The 19631-nt window shown below is 39.5% G+C and overlaps 1 protein-coding gene and 1 long non-coding RNA gene across 10 annotated transcripts; one reads left to right on the top strand and one right to left on the bottom strand.

The window, feature by feature from the left end:
- Nucleotides 1-562: 562 nt before the first annotated feature.
- Nucleotides 563-17303, bottom strand: Trnt1 (tRNA nucleotidyl transferase 1). Of its 9 annotated transcripts, XM_008854561.3 has the most exons (9): nt 16771-16909; nt 16259-16433; nt 15136-15325; nt 11409-11602; nt 6958-7096; nt 4370-4496; nt 2453-2646; nt 1373-1626; nt 563-1238 (listed from the first exon to the last, which is right to left on the bottom strand). In XM_008854561.3, exons 3-9 carry the CDS (start codon nt 15161-15163, stop codon nt 990-992), a joined length of 1185 nt encoding a protein of 394 aa, XP_008852783.1. In that variant the 5' UTR covers nt 15164-15325; nt 16259-16433; nt 16771-16909; the 3' UTR covers nt 563-989. The 9 variants fall into 9 exon arrangements, with proteins under 9 accessions (XP_008852783.1, XP_008852782.1, XP_008852780.1 ...); XM_008854560.3 differs by lacking the exons at nt 15136-15325; nt 16771-16909 and adding an exon at nt 17259-17303; XM_008854558.3 differs by lacking the exons at nt 15136-15325; nt 16771-16909 and adding an exon at nt 17083-17251.
- LOC115067860 lies at nt 9430-14960 on the top strand. Its single transcript, XR_003847226.1, has 2 exons — nt 9430-9548; nt 14339-14960. It is a non-coding gene; the product is annotated as an uncharacterized LOC115067860 (long non-coding RNA).
- Nucleotides 17304-19631: the final 2328 nt, after the last annotated feature.

The raw sequence follows: 19631 nt of genomic DNA, 5'->3' as shown, positions 1-19631 counted from the left end.
AGAATGTTAAGTTTCACATATAAACTTTATGTAAGTACAGTTAATAAAATGTAACTCAAGAATAGGTTAGTCCTCACTGTCATTTTTTTTAAAGCTCCACTTCTACAGCATTCAAACTGCCAGTACATGAGGTATGGGAGTTGTGCTGTTCACCTCCAGGAGAGTGTGATCTCACAGTCTATACTGTTTACCATTACTTGCAGACAGCAGTGTTTAAAGGAATCTTACACAAAATAGCCAGCTTTGATAGCTAGGTCTGTGTACTTCCTACAGAACTACAGCAGCAGAAATTCTGTCATGCTGAATCCAGATATTGCTGACCTGGCTAAAGTCATTTTTGAGGCTCCCTTTCTTGTAAACAACATAGCTCTGTTAAACTTCCTTTTATCTGGGCTTTTAATGAGATATTATGCTTTGCAAAAATCATTTTATCCCAAAAATTGGTGTTTGCTCACATAGTACAGACATAAGTGGCTATGCAGAAAAGAAAATTACAAAATATCAGAGTATACCATAATAAAAGCCATGTCCTTACTACTTAATACAATATTTACTTTAAGAAACAGGAGTATTACTATTACCTGATGTATCCCAAATAGCCTCAACAACTCTCAAGTTTTACAGTAACATTTAGCTTTGCACACAACAAAATCTGAATAAATCCTCTGTGTAAGTTAGGTAAGGACAGAAACAACATATTCTAAGTAGTCTGTTATTTTAAACACACTTTAAGGTCAACCTTACTGTTTTCCCATGCAAAAGCAATACTTAGCTTAACCAACTATGCTTTTCTTACTAGGTACCATTCTGAAAGAACTAGAAAATTCAGAGCTCTAAACTACATTAAAGAGGTAGGCTTCAACTTAGTGAAATACAATCCCTTGGTAATATCTCTATGCTGGGTTTAAGCTTGCTGTTGTTTCTTAGGATTTATGAAATGGAAAAAGAGCCAATCTTATCAAATTCCCCACTGTTTCACAGAGCCCATTTTAGGCCTTCTTTATGTAACTCAGAAGTTCATCTTTTCCCATTTGGTAACCACTTTTCTTCCACTGTTCCCGCAACTGCTGTAACAGAGCCCCAATTTCCTTTCCTGAAGAAATGCCCACTTTCCTGATGTCGTGTCCACTCACAGGAAAGGGCGGGACAGACCACTGCTGCATCTCCTTGAGAAGACCGTGCTCTCCTTGGTACTTCAACAGTTCGCACACACGGGCAGTCGCGTCCGGTTCCCTAGACTAAGTGCCAGGCAGTTTTATCACACACTGAAACATTTATGACTTTATAATTTAAATACTAAGAAATATACAGAATCGTTAGTTTCTACACTTAAAGATGGCATATTTTCTGACCAACCCTTGTACATACTTACATCTATAATGAAGTCTTGATAGGGTTTCAATGGTTCTGAACTATCTGTTGCCTTAATCAAGTCTTTCCTGTTTTTAACTATAAATAAACCCAGGTTTTTCTCTTCTTTTGAAATCTTCAACCTTAAATCCAGTTTTGTGACATCATCTTGTACTTTGAATAGAGAGGCCAAAAGAGTCATTGGCTTTGGTGAAAAACCTTCAACATTTTTACTAACTTTGTTAAATTCTTCTAAATTTGCATTAGCAGGTAAACCTGTAGGAACAAAAGTAATTTTTCACTAGCAAAAACCTTCATTTCTCAAGCCATGCAGTTTTCAGTGTGCAGAATGGTCTATCTCATGCTCCCTATCAGCCCCATCTGTTGGTCCATCTTCTGTGTCACTCTTGACTCCTAAGGGAAGCATGATGTTCTCATTTCCAGTACGAAGCTGTAGCAGGAGGCCAGCAGCTGTTGTCATGTCAGGTGCACAGCAAATGCTGTACCAGTCAAAGCCAAGCTGCCTCCATTCCCTACTCAATGATTTTGTCTTCTGAAACACAGTCAAGTACTACTTCTTTGAGACTATGCTGGTTGTTATTACTAGCGTCTGTACATTAATTATTATTACAAAAGCATTTTTCTTTTTGAGACAGGGTCAAACTACACAGCCCTGGTTGGCTTCTAACTCCCAGAGCTCCACCTGCTTCTGCCTCTCCAATGCTAGGATTAAAGATATGCACCACCACACCAAGCATAAAAGCACTTTCTATGTATTATATTAATTCACTGCCTCCTCTTAGTCTTGTATTAAGTGTTATTTTCAGCCTCCTTTTTTAATGATAAACTAACAGGAACTATAAGCCCTAATGATAAACTAACCCACACTATAAGCCCAGTAAGTGGCACAGCTTCATCAAATCTACATCTGACTCCAGGGCTCGTTCTGAGCTATTCCTTACCCATAACTACACTTAATCCCAAAGTTTAACTGAGAATTTCATTTTCCCACTTAAAATTCTTCAGCTACATAACACAAAACACTTTTTCTTTATGAAATTTTAAGGTAGGTCTTTTGTTGGTAGAAATGCTAACTTCTCACCAAGATGAGGAGCCACATCAAGGTCATACATCAGGTGGATCAAATGATTTACATGGTCACCAGTAAGAATTTTCTTCAGTTCCACCCAAATCCTTTCTCCTGATACTCCAGCCAAGCCTCTGGCATTTTCAGCAATTGCTTCCAGAGTCTCACAGTCATGGTCACCAGGTTCATTGACAATTCTGCCATAAAACCTACAAGATAAAATCCCTAAAGTGTACAGCTTCTAAACTCTTTCTGTATAGGCTATCTAAACAGTCTTTTAACAAGTAGTAGACTAAAGTTTAGAAAACTAGCATTTATTGACAAAATATTTATGGTCTGCTATGTAGTATTTTGAGTGGTCTCAAATAGTAGAAAATGAATGTTACTAGATTAGGATTTTTAAAGGTTAGAGCTTATATTTTTAAAATCACTGGTAAGGAGCCATATACAACCTACAGAAGTACTTGCAAACAATACATCAGACAAGGTATTTCGATTATGTCATGAATTCTCCATGTACAGGTGGCCAAAAGTATATGAAACAATGTTCAATATTGCTAGTCATCAGGGAAATGCACATCACAGTTGTGATATGACCTCATTCCATTAAGAATGGGTGTTAGCAGAGATAACAAGTGCTGGTGACACCATACAGAAAAAGCCACGTGCACAAGGAAAGTAGAGAGGAATTAAATTAGCACAGGCACTATAGAAAACAGCATGGAGACACTTCAGAAAACTAAGATAAAATATGGCCCATCTATTCTACTGTAGGATATATTATTTGAAAGAAAATCAGAATTATGGGGTGATACTGGCTTTCTCTTGTTCATTGTGGCACACCTAAAACTAAGCAGCCAAGAAATGGAAACAGACAAGACAATGCAGTTCAATGGCCTCAAACTTACTGTGCAGCCCAGCTAACCTTGAACTCAAGATCTTCCTGCCTTAGGCTCTTCAGTGCTAAGATTACAGGCATATGACATACCTCTTGCTGCAAAATCATGTCCTTTCCAACAACATAAACAAAAGCAGAGATCACATTACTGGGCCTGGTAGTCTCTCAGCACTTGGTAGAGACAAGCGGATCCCTGAGTTCAAGGCCAGCCAGGGCTATACAGTGAACTTCTCTCAAAAAAAAAAAAGTGAAAACATCAAACATCATTTTGTTAAAGCAAGTCAGAAGACAAGCATTGGCTAATCTGACTTATGTGTAGACAGGGTGACTTCAAAGGCTCAGAAGGAGAGGCAAAGTTGATTAGTGAATAATATGTTCTAATTAAATACATAAGATGATATTCTCAGGTACTACTGCAGAGTAGGGTGCCTACAGAAAATCAAAAAGCTTAGGAGGAGGTTAAGTGTTTTACCATAAACAAATGAGATCATGGTACCCCATCATAGGCATGGCTTTTGTTTTTTTACATGAGTTAAAAATAAGTCTACTGCCACCTGCAAAACCATCCACGAATTTTAGCATACCAAGTATATCCAACTTGGATTTTTATTTTATTTAGCCATTCATTTAGTAGTAGGTTTTTTTTTTTTTTTTACGGCAGTGTCATTTTGTGGTGAGGTACCAGAAACTTCCCAGAGCATCTCAGATTCTTAAGTCCTGTGAAGACAGGGACTCTCACTCATTCCTTACTGTGATTTAGCAGTGTCTAGCCCATGGTAACACCACAAACCTCAAGAACGATGAAGAAAAAGAATATTAATAAAAAGGAAAAATGGATTTACTGATTTAAAGCTTTCGTATAGAAAAGACTACACAGAATGGTCTAAGTATGCATATTTTCGGACAAAGAATACATCATGAATACAGATGCCTGGGGTTTTGCACACCTACCTATGTGTACTACACAACAGGACTGTGTTCCAGTGGTGACATTAAAAACTACTTTTCTAGTTTTTAAATTTATGAATTCATACCTGAAATATCTTAGAATTCGAAGATAATCTTCTTGGATTCTCTGTTTAGCATTTCCAACAAATCGAACTTTCTTGTTTTTTAAATCTGCATAGCCATTATAGTAATCAAACAAGGTACCATCAAAACCTATTCGTTAGAAAAGAGAAGGAAAAAAAAATCATTAAGAGTTTGATGGGGAAAAAAAAAAAAGGCAAGTAGACCCCTATGAGATCTAGGCCAATCTGGTCTACATAGGTCCAGACCAACTGAGGCTACAGGGGCTGACCCTTTCTCCAAAACAAAAATCTAAAAACTACCACAAACAGTAAAAATTCAACAAAGAGTTATAAAATTAAAATATAGGTACTAACAATATTCACATATACCAATACCAAATAAGAGATTAAAAGAATGCTTTTACAAGTAAAAAGTAAGTACCCTCAAGAATAAACTTAAAAAGCAACGTACCACACATTTATGAAGTGGTAGGAAATGGGGGGGGGGACGACAAGATACATGAAGGCTGATTTTCATATTAATACAGTAATATGAACAGCAACAACCAAATTAAACATAAACAGGAGTACCAGAAGAAAGCACAGGAAAATATTTTATAATCATTTACTTGGAAAGACCTTGCAAAATCTAACCACAAAAGCAAAAATTACAGATGCACACAGGGCTGGAGAGATGGCTCAGTGGTCAAGAGCACCTGAACTGGAGTTTGGATCCCACCACACTTAGCAAGTCAGGCATCCCCAAAGACACCTGTGATGCCAGCTCCTAGCAGTGCAGAGACAAGGATCACCAGATCTTAATGGCTTCCAGCTTACCAGAGAAAATGCAAACACTAGGTTCAGGGAGAGACCCTGCCTCAAAGAAATAGGCAGAGAATGACAGAGGACACCCAACACTGCCCCCTTCTGGCCTGTGTTTACATATATGACAAGATGGTGCTCCTGGGGTTTTCCTAATACTTCCCAGGTAAAATCTCAGTCAAACACAGAGACAGCTAGTTATCCCAGAGAGTTAGAAAAGGAAACATTTAAAAGCAAGAACCAGCCAAATAGGCCAGTCAGTGGTCCCATAGGAACCATCTTTATGTATATGGCAAATTTCAAAGACTCCAGATTAAAAAAAAAAAAAAGGAAGAAAATAAGCAGGCAAAATAAAACTACAAGGTATGTACTTGTCTTACCATTACTTGTTCTATAGAGGATGTGTAACTCTCCTTAGCAAGCATATACAGGACCCTCATTTCCAAAAAGACAGGAAACAAAGTAATCCAGTCATTAATGTCTGTACTAATAACGGTTGAACCAATAAGGCTTGAAAGAAGCCTGAACAGAAAACTGGGCTGATTTAAGGATGGCATCGTGTCAGTATATATTTTGTATTGTCCTAAATTATCTCTTAAAAAAAAAAAAAAAAACATGATTAAAGATGTGAAATAAAGTTAAGAGCATGACTCTGGAGCAAGGCTGCTTCACCTACAGTCCTCATTCTGCAATTTACAAGACATAATTGTAGGCAAGCTACCAGAAGTTCATAAGGTTGTTAAGCACATGAAATTTATATAACACCCATCAAATGGTGCTGGGCACATGCTCAGGCTCAGTAAACATTACAAACATTACCAACAGTAGCTTTTATCATCTAAAATACTACTTGAAAAGGAATGCTAGCTTTTCTCTTTTACTGAAGTATAATGAGAAGAAGCTGTTGGTCAAAAATGCTAAATTAGTTTGAAGAATTAAACATACTCGTACCTTTGATTATATAATTAAGAGAAAACAGGCGCTAATTTGCGAGGTTTGGAAGTCCAGATTCTCACTATTACTATCTGACCTGAACTAAGGCACTGAGCATTCTGCAGTTTCTCTTGTCTCATCTTTACTAAATTTGCTTTCTTAGCCCACAAAGCAATAATCAAACACAGGCAGCTTACAAAAAAGTTAAAATAGAAAAAAATGGTGATTCAAAAATGAACCAAAATACTAAATTAATTCACCTCAATCCCAGAATGTTTCTCATTACTTCCATAACGCAGAAGTTTAAACTGAGATGTTTCATTTCACATATCAACCCTAACTACCGGTGATTCCTAAGATGCAATGCAAACAAAGAATTTGAAGTTGTATACAGAGTCAGTAATAACAAGTACTTATTGAAGTTATTTGCCATTCTGTGACAAGACACCAGAAAAGAGAAATGAGTAGACATGCATGTATGAAAGACAACAGAGGAAAGAGAGTGACACAGTGGGAGGGAGTGTGACTGTGTGCACATGCTTTTTCTTATACTGTTCAGGTACTGTTAACAGAGTAACGGAATGTGTCAGGCAGAGTTCTAAGGATTACAGTTATTCACTCCCTTAATTTTCACTCCAGCTCTACAAAGGAAACTGACATTTGCACTCTAGTTTGCAGCTAGTGACACAGAATCTGAACTCAGGGATTCTGGCAGCAGCCAATATGATACCCTGTCCCCTATGAGACAGTAATGCAACCTAAATTGCAGAACATTTCCAGAGTGCAGGTTTCACATGGAAAGAGGACATTCTGGTAGGCTGAATTAAAATGAATTAAAATTCTATCTCATATATTACCTAGAAACATAGAATTTATTGTGAGATCTCTGCGTTCAGCATCTTTCTGCCAGTCAGTTGTGAATTCTACCTCAGCATGTCTTCCATCAGTCGTGACGTCGATCCGGAGTGTAGTAATTTCAAAATTTTCTTCATGAAGCTGCAATTAAACAGAAGGGGTTTTTATTTGTTTTTTGTTTTTGTTTTTGTTTTTGTTTTTTACTTTTTCATGTATATGTAGTATGTGGATGTGCCCACACACATGTTGAGTTCAGAGGACAACTTGAGCCGTCAGTACTCTCCTTCCAAAATACGGGTTCTGGGTATTGAACTTTCTGGGTATCGAACTCAGAACACATCAGGCCTACTGAGCCACCTCATGGTATTTCCACAAAGTTTTTTTTTTGTTTTTTGTTTTTTTTTTTTTTTCAATAAGGTTTTACAGAGGGATTGAAATTTTGACCTAAGGCACAGTACTATGATCCCTGTTGATTAAATCTTTTTCTTTTTGGGGGGGTTGTTTTTTGAAACAGGATCTCCACGTGGCCCCAGCTAGCCTAGAACTCATTATAGACCAGGCTGGCCTCCATTTCACAAAGATCTGCCACCTGTCTCTGCCTCTGGAGTGCAGGAATTAAAGGGGTGCACCACCATGCCCAGGACATTGTCTTTTTAAAGTCAATTAGTATACACATATAGCCTTGCACAAAAGATACAATATTCAAAGAAATCCAAAGAATCTTTTCTTAAAACAACCCACTAAAAAAGATGAGTTTAACATGCAAATATCCAATTGTGAAAAGCCAAGTAGTAGAGAGGAGGCGCCCTCAACACAGGGTACTCCCAATTTCAAAGAAGGTATTTTCTGAAATACTTTGTAACAACTCCAGTCTGCAAAAAGCCAAATACCAATTTCTAGAATATATGCCACTGAGTAAAGGACTAATGAATAAGTAACAGATCCTACAACTCTTTAACTGGTATTCCCCAATGCAGTTGAAAATACTACATGTATCTTGGGAAGAGAGACTGCCTCCAAGTGCCAAAGTTGAATGCCTTCATAATAAAATGACATGACCTAAGCCTTGAAAAATAAGGAAGATCTGGATGTGCTGATGTGGGGAGAAGCACATTTCAAATGAAAGGATGATCAAAGGCACACTGGAGAAGGAGGAATATATGTAAGTAATCTGACAAATAGCATATTAACAGTAGTCAAGCAGAGATTTTCCTTCCAAGAGTTTGGAATGTCCTCACTATGAAAACTGAATAATCACTTTCAGTCTAGTCTAGGATTCCTTACAATTTCACATAATTCTCCAGACACAAGCTGTATCTATAATCACACTCTAAACTCAGGATCTTGAGATAGAATTATATATGAAAGGGAAAGAAGACTTGGGATAAGAAAACTATTTGAAAATCAAATATACTTTCCCTCTCTATACCAAAACCAGGTTGGGCCATAAATAATCAGAACTTAGTGCACCAGGAACTGTTACCAGTAGGAATGAAGCATCACAATGAGGAAGAGATTAAGTGAAATTCATTATGAGCCCTATCTTTCCCCATTTGATTTTCAAAATATTATACCACCAGGCTTATCCCCTGGCATAATTCTGAGGCACTGTCTCACTTCTCCTAATGAAAACTCCTACTAATACCAACATTGAAACTCTCACACTAATTAGCTCACACACTTCACAAGCAGAATGATAATAAAGGCTTCAAAGCTTTAGAGCATGAGTGTCCAACCTTTTGACATTGTCACCTGCTAATGTGCTGGACTGTATTCATAGCTACACGGTACATGGCTGATGGGCCCTAGTGGGCAAAGCCTGGTTTAGAACAAATCCAAATATAATGATAGCTAGTCATTAAACTTGCATTCAAGGAAAACCAGAAAGACAGGAAGCCGAAACAAACACCTTGTCAAAACAATCACAATTGAAAAACCTATGGGAAATACAAATTTTTGCATCTGAAACAAGAATCAAACACTATAAAAATAGATAAGAGTCCTGCAGGGTGTGGTGGCACATACCTTTAATCCCAACACTCCACATTCAGGAGGCAGAGGCAGGTGGATCTCTGTGAGACTGAGGCAAGCCTGTTCTGCATAGCAAATTCCAGGTCAGACCGGGGTTACAGGGAGACCCCGTCTCCAAGAAAAAAAAAGTTCTGTGCCACATAAGGACAACCTTGGTTAACCTTGGTCCTTGGTTGTCAACTTTTAGATCTAGAATTAACTGCAGTGAGAGACTTTCTTGATTGGATTATATGAAGCTGGAATTCCCATCGTAAATACAGGTGTTACCTTCTGATGGCAGCCCATGTAAGGGGTCATGGCAGAAGGGAGCGTTTGTGTTTTTTGCCTGCTTGCCTTCTTTCTCACTGATGAGTTCATCTTGTTGCTGTGGCATTCCTTTGCTGATAGGAGAACCTACTTCTTCAGATTCCAATGCAGAATAAAGACAAGCAGACCTCCAGGAATCCTTCAGGCCTTCAGTGCCAGATTGGGACTGCTGAAACATCCAGCCTTGTAAGAACTACAGGATTCTCAGCCTCTCCAGTGTGGCGCAACCACTGTTGAACTACTCGGACTCTATCCTGTAAGCTAATCTAACAAATCCATATTCACGTGTGTATATGTGTGTGACTATATATATATTCATTTTATCGGGTCTGTTTCTTTAGAGAACCCTAATACATTTCAGTTAACAAGACATTAGTGTATATTAAAAAAAATACCGGAGGGTTTGTGGTAAAAATGTAATATATGCAATGTATAGTGCATACTTAGTAATAATAATTAACAACTATGTTACTAGTTTTACCAAGCTACATTTTTATGGGTATTTCAATGCATGCATACACACAATGTTAACTATAAACCAGCCTCAGGCAGGCCATTCTGGACATATTCCATAAGACAGTGAAGTTTCCAAGGGAGGTAACAGCTCCATCGGCTCTATGAATACTTTCCAGGGGGCCAAAGTGGTAGACTACCATGATAATGATGACCCTGACACTGTCATGAACTAGGTTTATATGTCTTACCTGTGATCAAGTTTTTAAAAACAAGAATGCAGAACAGAATATAAATTTCTAACTTCTTTTTTTTTTAAGACAGGGTCCCCCTGCCTCTGCCTCTGAGGTGCTGGGAAAAGGTTTAACCACACCTGGCTAGGATATAAACTATTTTAACAGCTATATGTTTCAAACGTTATTACAAAAAGGGTTTTAAATTTTCTTTTTACTTTGAACAAAATTGCCTAGCAATAAAATTTCTCTTAACATATCTGCTGTTAAATGACAGGTCACTATATACTAAACGACCTCTTAAAAAATGTGATTTCAAGCTACAAAAGTTGCAGAAACAGCACAACTGCTGAGAGATCACAATGAATATGCTCTTAGGGAAACTGAAACAAAAGATGAATACAGAAAAAAGACCAAAGATAAAACTAAAAAATTCAACATCCAAATAACCTGGGTTTTCAAAACAGGAGACACTGAACAAATAGAATGAAATTATAGAAGAAACACAAAGGGTCCATTTAACAACACTATACAATAAATGAAAACATAATTCAAGTCAAAACATGTCACCATCAAGCTATGAAGACCACAGACAGACACATCAGAAGGGCTTCTCAGGGACTCACTGAAGCCAGAAACCAAAGCCCTTTAATCTCCTACTGAGTATTCTCAGTCTAGGATTCAATCCAACCAGTGTGGACGTAAACTAAAAATACGTATACATCTAAGTCTTCCTTATATTTTGGACTCCTACCACAACTGCACAAAGCAAGAAAGCAGAGCACATCACCTAGGAAACAGAAGGTACAACAGAGGAAAGGCCAAGGACAGGCCTAAAAGTCTGAGTTAGAGCAGGAAGATGGAAAAGGGAAAAGGAGAGAACAAAAGAACAGGCCCATGATCTCTTTAAATCTCTTAAGAATCTTACAGTCTGGCAAAGAGTACAGGACTGAACGTGACAAGCAAAATGCTGCTACCTGAAAGTGAAAAAGTAACATAAAAGTGCACTCCCAGAATGCAGCTGTAAGTAACAGTCATAAATATAAACTCTGAATACTGATCTAAGCAAAAATTATGATATAAATATCCTGGGAAGATGGAGAACAGGGAATTATATGGGCTTACTGTGGAGGAGGCATGGCAAGAAAGCTAAATCATCTTCCCAGGCAGAAATGAATAGCATCTTAACAGCTGCAAATTAAAAACAGAGGCTAGACCATATAAGGGCTTTTTTTTTTTTCATCCTCCAGAAGTTTTAAGGGAAAAGAAGTAACATCAAACTTAGTAGTAGTTGCAAAAGAGGATAAAGAGTCAAGAGGAAGGTAGGTGGCACTGAGATTTTTATTTACATTTTTTGTTAGTTGATTTTCAATTAGATAAACATATTAAACTCTAACAGCAGGGCCAGTAGATACCCAGCTTTCACTCACCCTGGCAGTAATTGTTCCATGCTTCTCTCCTTTGTTGTTTATCATGCGAACGCCTGCTGCCTGGAACATCTCCTTCATCTGAGTGGGGGTGGCAGTGGTGGCAAAATCCACATCTTGAGGCTTTACCCCATTTAGTAAGTCCCTCACTGCTCCACCTGCTATTCTTAATTCATGATTCTCCTTGACAAATAATTCTAAGAGGAAGGAAGACTTGATTAATATAATGTGGTAAGATTAAGAATCATAGCTGGAACCCTTGAAAAAATGAGCCATCCAAGCCCTTTGAAAGTAAAGACCCAAAAGTCAGATATGGAGCTACTTCATTTGGTGTTTGTCCTGCTGGTTTTCAGTCTTTTGGTCCATTGTTTCCTCACCATGCCTAGTCCTTCCTTTTGAATTGAGAATGTGTATTCGGTTTCACTGTTATGTTGGAAGTATGTAACTTGTCTTTTGATACTATAGGGGCTTACAATTAAGAGACTGTGAATCTCAGAAGAGTCTAGATTTGTGAAAACTATTGAGACTCATAAAGATTGTGGGGACTTTTTAGGTGGACTAAATGCATTTTGCATTTTATATGGTCATGAGCCTATGGGGGCCAGGAAATGGAATCTGGTGGTTTTGAATAAGAATGTCCCCTATAGGCTCCAAGTATTTGGACATTTTGTCCCCAGTTGGTGGTGCTGTTTTGGGAGGTTTGAAGAGATGTGCCCTTGCTGGAGGAAGCATGTCACAGAGGGAGGCTTTGAGAGTTAAGCTTTACCAGATTTTCAGTCACTCCCTGCTTCCTGTACCTGCCTGAAGATGTGAGCACTTAGCTTTCTGCTCCAGGCCACCTCCTGTTACAGTGTCTTCCCCACCATGACGGACTCCCTCTGGAACCTTGAGCTGAAAACTCAAATAAACTCTTCCTTCTTGAAGTTTCCCTGGTCATGGTGTTTTATCACAGCAGCAGGACAGTAATACAGGGATCACTGGTATTCAGCAGAGCACATCCCTAATCAGAACTCAAAATGCAATCTTCAACTTTTGCTTTCAACCCACCCTCTTCTTCCACCTATTCTTCAAAAACCTTTCAGCCCCACTTCATAGATTCCTAAAATGGCTTGCCTGAACGATCTTGCCTTAACTCAGTGTGGGCTCCCCCACACAAGATACAACTTCCATAGGCCTCTCCAAGAAGGGTTCATATTCCCTTAATTCCACATTTTTAATCAAGTCTCACTAACCATAAACCACTATTCAGGGTCTTTAATGTGGAGTCCAAGGTCTCTTAAAATGCAAAATTCATGTCCATAACTTTCTTAAGACTGATGGGGAGGGGCCATGTCCCAAACAGTTGAAGAGCCATCCAAACAGGGTTCTATTTCTACTTATACTTAGTCCAACTCTCTAAACTCTGACTAGGCTGACAGAGGAGTCTCATAAGTGTGTCTTCATTTATCTCCATGCCCCATTCCACACTACCACAACCTTAAATCTAACCTCCATAGCCCAGACCTAGGAATCTAAAGCACCAGAGTAATTATACCATGTAATTCCTTAATATAATTTCCCATATCCAACTTCTGTCTCCTCTCTCTAATCTTTGCCTCATATTTTACCTACACCAAACCACCAAACCTTTCCTGTAGTTTTCTTCCAACTTTGCTTGCATGGGTCACCTCACTCAAACACCTTCCCAACTTATGCATGCAGCTCACTGGCCACTGCTCACACTTCTTGCCCCATAACAGCAAATAATAAAGATACTGCATACACAGAGCATGTGAGTCAGACTTTTATCTATACAGCAAACAAAAGCACCATAAAATAAAGTTATGGCCTATTAATGGATCTACCCAGATTGAAAAAAGGAATCAAGGTCAACCTTTCTCACCTGTGTGATCCAGTTTAGGAAGCCTGCTCCTAAGTTCTAGCTCCTCCTAATTATGCTAAAATTGTTTATTTCTTTGTCTCCTGCTAATAATGGAACTGAATTGTGATATTCTAGCTAAAGAGTGATCTCATTGGAAAGCAGCTTCAAATAAGTCACCAAGATTCTGTTTTGAAATACAAAGGGGGAAGGGTCTGTAGAGCTAGCTAATGTTTTAAAAAGTCTCACCAGGGAGCTGGAGAGACAGCTCAGCAATTAAGAGCACTGGCTGCTCTTGTAGAGGACCCAGGTTTGATTCCCAGCACCCACATGGTGGCAAACAACCATCTGTAACCCTAGTTTCAGGAAATCCAACACCCTCTTCTGACACCCTCAGGCACTGCAGGACATGGGTGCACCTACGTGCATGCAGGCAATACATTCACACACATTTTTCTTTAAAGACACTTTTTAAAGTTTCACCACAGCTTCACTTCAATAAAATTATAAATTCAAAGTCACTCCATAAGTTATTTTTATTTCAGAAAAAAGATATAGAACCCACAGTAATTTCTTCTTTATGCTGCTTAACTCAATATTAATAATTTCCTAAAGCTCACAACTCAAGGTTTTTGAAGTCGTATTTTGTTACAATTGAGGAAAAATATAAAGGCTTATTTGTGTGTAATAGTACTTGCAAACTCTACAAGACATGATCTTATTTTAACCTCAAACAGTAGGAACCAAGTTTAAAAGTTCCTTTATTCCTCAATTACTGGTATCTTCAGAAACAGGGATGCCTTCAATATTCTAAGACTGTGTTGGCTGCACACAAATTCAGTGAAAATTGCAGCTAATGCAACTAAATGTAATTACAAATTTCAGCCTAAGGCTCTGGAAATGCAAAATCTCATCATTTTAGAATTCTTTTGATTTGCTTCAACTGCCACATCTGAGAGTAACCTTGGCTAATTATTCTTGTTAGCAGTTCAAGAGACCACACAACGTGTCAGAAAACTTCTATAACTGCTGCTTACATTTTTAATTTTAGGTCTCATGAACTACTTTTTTTTAGATTTTGAATATTGAAGTCTTCAGTGAGGTTGGAGTGCTGAACAAAAGGGACACGTGGGAAGCCATTACACCACAGGACCACAACTACCAAGGTAGATTATCTGCCCCCAGGGGAGCCAAACTTCAAGAGTGATCAATTCGTTCTAGGTTCCAAATGCTAATATGAGCACATACCATGGAGCCCTATCCAGCATAACTACGATCCACTGCAAAGTGACCATAGAAGTCCTGGCTGATACTTAACTAAAGACTTGGGCAAAAGTCACCTACACTCAGCCCTTCAATTTCAAACCTAGAAGGTTGAAATAATCATCTCTATTACTAGAATTACATGGTACTGAAACAAAAGAAATAACTTGACAAAGGATAAAATCATATATCCTATGATCATAATTCCCAAATTCTTGCACTTTAAAACTATTTTTTCAATGGCAAAGCAGCTTTTGATGATTTTAGAGCTGTTACAACTGAATTTTAATTTAAAGTGCATGCATCACCATGCTGGAGCCACAAAGGCTCAGTGAGCTTCTCTGAGTTTTGTTTTTGCACAGGTTGTGGCATTTTCCCAGGGCACGCAACTCTTTATAAGGTAACGAAAAATTAAGATTTAAAAAAAAAAAAAACCTGAAAGCCAGACATAGTGGCACATGTCTTTGATTCCAGCACTGGGAGGCAAAGGCAAGCAAATCTCTGTGAGATCAAGGCCAGCCTGGTCTACATAAAGAGTTCCAGACCAGCTGGGGCTGGGTTTCCCAGGTGGGAGACCCTATCTCAAAAAGCAAGCAAAATCCCACTTACTTGATTTTCTAATTGCTGAGCATTGCATTAAGAGATCATTCTTGGGACTGGAGAGATGGCTCAGTGGTTAAGAGTACTGACTACTCTTGCAGAGAACTCAGGATTGACTTCCAGCACCCACATGACAGCTACAAGTGTCCTTAACTCCAGTTCCAGGTGAATCCAACACCCTCTTCTGACCTCCGTGGCACTGCAGGACACGGGTACACTCACATACATGCAGGCAATACACTCATACACATAAAATAATAAAATATATTTAAAATTTAAAAAAAAAAGAGTCCATTCTTGGCACCTATGTTTTAAAAGGACCTTGGCTCAGCAGGTAAAAGCAGTTGCCACCAAACCAGATGACCTGAGTTCAGTTCCTGGAGCACACAGTGAAAGGAGAGAATCCAGGAAGTAGTCCTGACTTCTACACAGAGCATGCACTCATATGGGAATAATATTTTTTTTTTTAAAAAGGCACCTCAAGTGCATTCAAGTCATTTAGATCATTTTCACACACACATAGAATTCAACATATTCCTGGATGCATTCCAGACATACTCAACAGGCTATAAACACAGCTGTGGGCTGCTTCAGCATCAGTAGCTGACACTAAAGCCCAATACTGATAAAACTGTACCAACAAGTAGAAGCTGCTTAATCAGGCAACTGCCTGCGTTCCTCCAAGTTTTACATGTACACAAAGGAGGGAAGTCCTTTAGTTCTCTCACAAAGCAATTATACAAAGAAAGCAAAGCTTCACTGTTGAGCATCTGGGCTAACATCAGACCCTGCAATTCCTCCAGCTCCTTCACTTATCAGGGAAACACAGGCAAGGCACTTCACTAACCTAAGCATGTGTTTCCTTCCCCCATGTTAGAGAAAGTGCATCTAGTGTTACTGGAGCTCATCCCATAACACATGGTAGAACAGTGCTTCACCCCACACAGCCATGCTTCATACTGCAGTCAACTTGCCACTTCCAGTGACTGGGTTTAGAGCCTGAATTATAAACTACATAAATAGGCCTTTCTTTCATTAGTTCAACAAAAATATCTCAGTGTTGCTTAGAGATGTTTGCCCTGTACTCTATAGCTGTACAATTCTAAACCACAAAAGGCACACAATCTCTCACCCGTCAGGCTCTTCAATCCTTCTGTGAAAAGTGACTGGAATTCTGGAGACTGCAACTTCATTGTAAACAGGTGTCGCTTCAGAAGACGCAATCTACTCCAACTGCAGCTCAGCACCGGCCTGGGAAGAGGATACAGGTGCCTCAGCATCTGGAGACTGTCACTAACCACACACATCTACAAGGCAAGTACACAAGAATGGCAATTAAACTTCAAAATGAGCGCAAATAAATGCTTTATTATTGCTCAACTGACAAATTCATCGTCTCTCCGGATGCAAAGTTGGAAGTGAGCCCCTGAAGGACCACTAAGCCCATGATTTGGCAGCTACCCGGTTCTGTTCCTGACCTTTGCACTACATCCGACGAACATTTAACCGCTGTTAACACTGTCCTGAGACGCGGGCTTCAGGAAAAGCAGGACCGGATTAGGGGCCCAGAAAGTTGCACGAACAACTGGTCTCCTCCAGCACATGCCAGTTACAAATGAACATCACTCTAGCTCCCACGGTCACCTGAAATGGGCTCGTAAGGGGAAGAATTCATTTCCCCATGACTTTTATCCACTGCTTCCCATCGTGTCCTCCACATGTGGTGGACCTCGGAGGCAACAGCGCTTAAAGAACCCCAACATAAGTTGCAATAAATCCTCACGCCGCCCACGGAGCTCGTTCACGCAGGCCACGTCGGGAGGAAACCGAAGCTTTCCTTCCCAATACCACTCAGACACCACGTCTGGGAACCCGAGACCTGTCGGCCGCCCACACTGGGAGAAAAGGCTCAGGGGGACCCTCGGAGCCGGGGTCGACAAGCCAGGGTCAACGGACCGCATCGGACGCGGCCCGGGCAGCCACGCCACCTCCACCTTCCGCCCGGGCGCCTCCGCCCGGTCCCGTCTCCCGCTCGCATTTTCCCGCGAGGCGCTCGGACTTGCGCGGGGACTGCCAGGCCTCCACCGTCCCTTAGGAGAGCGTCCTCCCGCCGCGAGGAACCGCTTACCCACCTGCCGCCTCCGCGTCACGCACACTTCCGGGACGCAGTGAGATGACGCCACGACGCACGGAGGTCCGCAGCAAATGGGATGCGGCGACAGAGGCAGAGGGTGTGTCTTGAGGTGTGGACCTGGCTAGGGGCCGGGCTTGTGCCATGACGCCGTCACAGTGAGGACTATGCCCCTGGGATTTGAAAACATCTGAGAAACTGAGCTGAAAACGCTCAGTCTGCACCTGGGCCGTACTTAATTTCCAACACTGACTTTGCGAAACCATTGCTGCCCTGATCTAGAGGCTTTGTGCAGAAAAAAGGAAAAACCGATTTGATTCAGATCACTTTAGTAACTTTCCTAGAAGTTTCCTTGAAAAACGCATATGCCATGGTATTTCTGTTTCCTGTGAGTCTTCCCACCTGGGAATCGATGGGAATCCTGATTTTTGAAGCACCGATTACCTGACCAAGTGGACCTTCAGAGACAGAGCAGTGATTCAGTCCTGAAGAAGGCAAATCTTGAGGTCCCTCTTGACTTTATCCCCGTTTCCACCTCAACAGACTGGACACTTAGATGCCAACTAATTTGTTAGACAATATTGTCAAATCTATAAAAAAAGAATGACATCACTGACATAAGATGACATGTTTAAGTTGAAATAATTTTATTTTTAAAATAAAAATACTGGTCAACTGTATTTGTTTTGCTCAACAAATTTCCAATAAAAATAATTTCAGGCCTAGATGGTTTCAGAAATCAATGTACCAAACACTAAAATAGCACCTACTTTACACAGTTTTTAACACTTCCTCTCATCTTGGGCCCAGCATAATCCTATTAAGTAAACATGGAATAAACATGACAAACTGAATCTACACATTAGTATTTTGGAAAATTGTTCTTCGAAGAGTTAAGAGATCAAGCATTTACCAGGAGAGAGTGGGAAAACTTGTTTTTTCTTTCTTATGCATGAAGGCTCAAACTTAGCAACAAGGGCTTCAAGATTTTTCTGGGCCCCAAACCAAATACATGGGCCTGTTTTTATATTCAGCCATGTTATCTCAGCAAAATTCCCTCTTGAATTCACTCCATTTACCATAGCTTAGAAAGGTAGATATCCTAGGTGTGGGTCAGGCTATCTACTGCCTTTTAGTCCATAGGCAGTCAAGGTTAAATGGGCTAGAAATTTATCAAAGGGCCATTGCAGTTTACAAAAACAGCTCAGCAGAAGTTTAGATATCTGACAAGGTTAAGCTATACTTTTCTTGGACATTAAACCATTTGAACATTAAACCATTTGGTTGACTTTCCATTCTCTTACTTTCACATCTCCATCAACAGCTGGACATTTTGAGTGGAAAGTATCACAGAGCTCCAAGATATTACAGAGTAATGAAAACATCAGGGCAGTAAAAACACCACAGAGCAATAAAACATCACTGAGTTGTAAGGCAGTCCAAGGTTACATTTCAAGGTATCTACCTAGTAAGTAAAACAAAGGAAACTTCAAAATAGTCTAAGCTCAAGAGAAGATTATATATGAATATAGAAAGCTATAAGAATATAACTTTCCCTTATAAATAACGAGAAGAAACAAAAAATTTCAACAATGGTGTAAGAATGACTCACAATATGGAAATAATCTGGACTAATGACTTTATTTAACTTTGCAACCAAAAAGCTTACTCTTTATAATGTAAACAAACTCACTGAGCCATGTAACCTGGGCATATAACCATAATCCCTTAGGAAACCACTTTGCAGTCCATCCAAGGTAATGAATGAATGTGGGTATGCACCCATCAGAAAACCTTTAGAGCTGGTTAATGCAGCAAAGGGGCCAAATATGGAAAATAAAAGTTAAAATATTTTATTTATCATTTTTATTTTATGTGTATGAATGTATTGCCTGCATGTGTGTAAGTGCACCCATGTCCTGCAATTCCCACAGAGTTCAGAAGATGGTGTCAGATCCCCTGGAATTGGAGTTGTTAGCTACCATGTGGGTGCTGGGAATCGAACCCTGGTCCTCTGCAAGAGCAGCCAGTGCTCTTAGCTGCTGAGCCATCTCTCCAGACCCTGAAAAATTAACATTAAAAAAATTCTGTACCCTTCCTGCACTAATAATAAGCATGCCAGAGAAGAAATTATGGAAATTCCCTTTCAAAATTGCCTCAAAAGATTACTTTGGAATACACCTATCCAAGGAAGGAAATGGTCTATATAATAAGAAATTTGAAACATTTAAGAAAGAAATTGAAGGTGTTACAAGAAGATGGAATGATCTCTCCTGATCTTGGATTGGAAGAATTAATATTGTGAAAATAGTCATTTTACCAAAACCAGTCTACCAATTCAATGCAATTTCTATAAAAATACCAATATCATTCT

Source organism: Nannospalax galili, unplaced genomic scaffold (genome assembly GCF_000622305.1).
Source record: "Nannospalax galili isolate Female #2095 unplaced genomic scaffold, S.galili_v1.0 scaffold846, whole genome shotgun sequence".
NCBI classification, from domain to species: domain Eukaryota; kingdom Metazoa; phylum Chordata; class Mammalia; order Rodentia; family Spalacidae; genus Nannospalax; species Nannospalax galili.
This window is presented reverse-complemented; position numbering and strand designations above follow the sequence as displayed.